A 3,762-nucleotide genomic window follows, 5' to 3' on the forward strand; every position below is an offset into this window, starting at 1 on the left:
CTTACACTTACAGGTCGTTTGTCTATATACCTAACACCAATAGCAATAGCTGCCGTATACCATGTAAACACGAATAGAACAGAAGTATTGAGACCGCAGGGACTTCGATCCCATTTTCAATTCCTTGCCTGATGTACTTAACAAATCCCATCATTATAATAGTATAACAAATTTACGAGGTGGATCTCCAATGAGCTGTTGTAATCATTTGCATAGTCAATTCCAATCGCAAAAACCCATCGTGTCCAAATTGATCATGAGTTTTATGAACAAAAGTCTTCTCCTTTGACCCAAAAAACAAGAAGAAAAGAAAAAAGATGGTAAACGACATCGACGACTTCTCAAGCCTTCGCCATTAATTATTATCATGGAGAAGATGAAGGACAGTTTCTCATTTGGATTCTTAACGCGAACAAGAAATTAAAAAAAAAAAAAAAAAAAATTCATGTGTAGTATGTGCCTTAAATGAAGCTCAGAACCATCACATTCTTTACACCAACACAAAAGCATGGGATCATCAACCTTTGGGAAGAAGGTATGCTCTCTAATAATACTCTTCTTTTTGTTTGCTCTGTTGGTTGCATCACCGAATCTTGCTTCTAATGAAGAAGCTGATGCTCTTCTCACATGGAAAGCAAGCCTCCCAAAAGAAGCCCAGTCTCAGCTATCTTCGTGGACTTTGCTTCCCAAAAATGCCACCAATTCTTCTACCAATCTCAATTCAACCACAAACCCATCATGTTCTTGGTCTGGCATTTATTGCAACCTTGTTGAAAGAGTCATCGGTATAAATCTTACATGTTTAGGCCTACAAGGTTCACTCCATGAATTTTCATTCTCGTCTTTCCCTACTCTCGAGTTTGTTGATCTCAGTACGAACTCACTGTTTGGAACCATCCCACCTGAAATCAGTTACCTCTCCAATCTCATCTATCTTGATCTCTCTATCAACCAGTTCTCTGGAAAAATCCCACCAGAAATTGGCCTGCTGACAAACCTTGAGGTCTTGCGCTTGTTTAAAAATCAGTTAAACGCCACAATTCCTCCAGAAATAGGTCAGTTGAGGTCTCTTGATGAGCTTGCTCTGTACAGCAACTCCCTAAACGGTCTCGTTCCTTCTTCCTTGGGCAATTTAAGCAAATTGGCTTACTTGTACCTCTATGACAATCCACTATCTTGTTCCATTCCTTTAGAAATTGGAAATCTTTCCAACTTGGTTGAACTTTGCATGTATTCCAGCAGTTTAACTGGTCCCATCCCTTCTACTCTTGGAAACTTAAGAAGGTTAACTCTGTTGGACTTATCTCAGAACAAACTTTCTGGTCCCATCCCCACAGAAATAGGACACATCGAATCTCTGAAGGATCTAAGCCTTGCAACAAACAATCTTGTGGGTTCTATCCCGACATCATTATGTGACCTCGGAAACCTCACACTTCTCCATCTCTTCAAGAACAACCTTTCAGGTCCCATTCCAGAGGAGATAGGAAACTTGAAGTCTCTTGTGAGTCTCGACTTGAGAGAAAATTATAAACTCAATGGTTCTCTTCCAGCTTCAATTGGTAACTTGAGCAACTTAGAGGTTTTGTACATTCGTGACAACCAACTCTCTGGTTCCATTCCTCTAGAGGTAGAAAATCTCATGAAGTTGACAGTATTTCGAGTGGCAAGAAACCAATTCACTGGTTATTTGCCATCAAATATTTGCCGAGGTGGATTGCTTCGAAACTTTACTGCAAATGGTAATAATCTCACAGGCCCGATTCCTAAAAGCGTGAGAAACTGCACAACTTTATATAGAATTCGTCTAGACGGGAACCAGCTGACAGGAAATATATCCGAAGTTTTTGGGGTCTATCCGGACCTGGATTATATAAACCTCAGTAACAACAAATTTTATGGTGAACTTTCACCAAACTGGGGAAGGAGCTCACGACTAACTAATCTAGAAATTGCAGGGAATCATATCACTGGTAGCATACCACCAGAGATTGGAAACGGAACTCGACTACAAGTTCTTGATCTTTCTTCAAATGACTTAGTTGGGGAGATCCCTAAGGAATTCGGGAGGTTGACTTCTTTGGGGAAGCTGATATTGAGGAACAATCAACTTTCAGGTGGTATACCTTTAGAGCTTGGCTCCCTGACAAGCCTTGAGTATCTTGACCTGTCAACAAACAAATTGAGCAACTCGGTTCCAGGATATATAGGGAACTTCTTAAGACTGCACCACATGAATTTAAGCCACAATGAGTTCAGCCGGGGAATTCCGACTCAGGTGGCCAAGTTAGTTCAGCTTTCGGTGCTTGACTTGAGTCATAACAATCTCACAGGAGAGATACCAAAGGAGTTCAGGAACATGGAAAGCTTGGTGACAATGAATATCTCCCACAACAACCTTTCTGGCATTCTTTCCAAGGCTTTTGAGGACATGCCCGGCTTGTTGTATGTCAACATAGCATTCAATGAATTCTGGGGTCCAATTCCCAACAACAAAGCATTTCAAGATGCCCCGATAGAAGCATTGGAGGGGAACAAAGGATTGTGCGGCCAGGTGAAAGGACTACAACCTTGTCAACCATCCACTCCAAACAAACAAGTCCGTCAAAAAGGCGACAAGATCGTGTTCATAATCATATTCCCCATTTTGGTAGTACTAGTACTTTTATTTGCTGTGATCGGAATGTCAAGTTTTGTAAGAAGAAAGAGGTCACCGGAAAAAGAAGACGAGAGCTTATACCCGATGTTTATCTTCAATGGGAAAAAGATGTATGAAGAAATCATAAAAGCTACCAGGAATTTTGATGCCATGTATTGCATTGGAAATGGTGGATATGGAAGCGTCTATAAAGCACAGCTGCCATCGGGTAATATTGTAGCTGCAAAGAAAATACACTCATGTGATGGTGATTATGTGACTGATCGAAAAGAGTTTCTCAATGAGATAATGGCGTTGACACAAATACGACACCGAAACATTGTGAAGCTACATGGTTTTTGCTCAAACGCACGATGCTCGCTTTTGATTTACGAGTACCTTGAGAATGGCAGCTTGGCCGAAATCCTAAGCAAAGAAACAGAAGCTAAAGAATTGAATTGGAGTAGAAGGGTGAATATTGTTAAAGATGTGGCGCATGCCTTGTCATACATGCATCATGATTGCTCACCGCCCATTGTTCACAGAGACATATCAAGCAAGAATATTTTGCTGGATTCTGACTATGTAGCGCATGTTTCAGACTTTGGCACCGCTAAACTTATGCAGGTAGACTCATCCAATTGGACCGGATTTGCAGGCACGCTTGGATATGTAGCACCAGGTAATACTACTTTAATTTGTTTACACTTACGTTAATTAACAAACCATATTATAAAAAAATTAAAAAAAACCCCCTTCCAAATTTGTTGGCAGAGCTTGCTTACACAATGAAGGTGACTGAGAAATGTGACGTGTATAGCTTCGGAGTTTTAGCACTTGAAGTAATCAAAGGAAACCATCTTGGTGATTACATCTCTACTGCAATATTGTCTCCCTCCGGTAACATACAGCTGAAGGACATATCGGACCAACGCCTTTCACCTCCCACAGCTGAAGTTGAGGACCAACTGAAAAAGATTGTAACTTGCGCAACTGCTTGCTTATGTCAAAATCCACAGTGTAGGCCAACCATGCAGATGATTTCTCAGATGTTATCAGCCTCAACTGTGAATATTCCTACTACATTACACCTGAAGAACTTGAGAAGGTCTAAATCATTCTGA

At 40.7% G+C, this 3,762-nt stretch overlaps 1 protein-coding gene across 1 annotated transcript; it reads left to right on the forward strand.

The window, feature by feature from the left end:
* The first annotated feature begins 460 nt into the window (after positions 1-460).
* Positions 461-3,762, forward strand: LOC132189872 (uncharacterized). Its single transcript, XM_059604690.2, has 2 exons — positions 461-3,320; positions 3,413-3,762. Exons 1-2 carry the CDS (start codon positions 509-511, stop codon positions 3,760-3,762), a joined length of 3,162 nt encoding a protein of 1,053 aa, XP_059460673.2. The 5' UTR covers positions 461-508.

The sequence above is a fragment of the Corylus avellana genome, chromosome 9, assembly GCF_965113065.1.
Source record: "Corylus avellana chromosome 9, dhCorAvel1.hap1.2, whole genome shotgun sequence".
Lineage (NCBI taxonomy): Eukaryota > Viridiplantae > Streptophyta > Magnoliopsida > Fagales > Betulaceae > Corylus > Corylus avellana.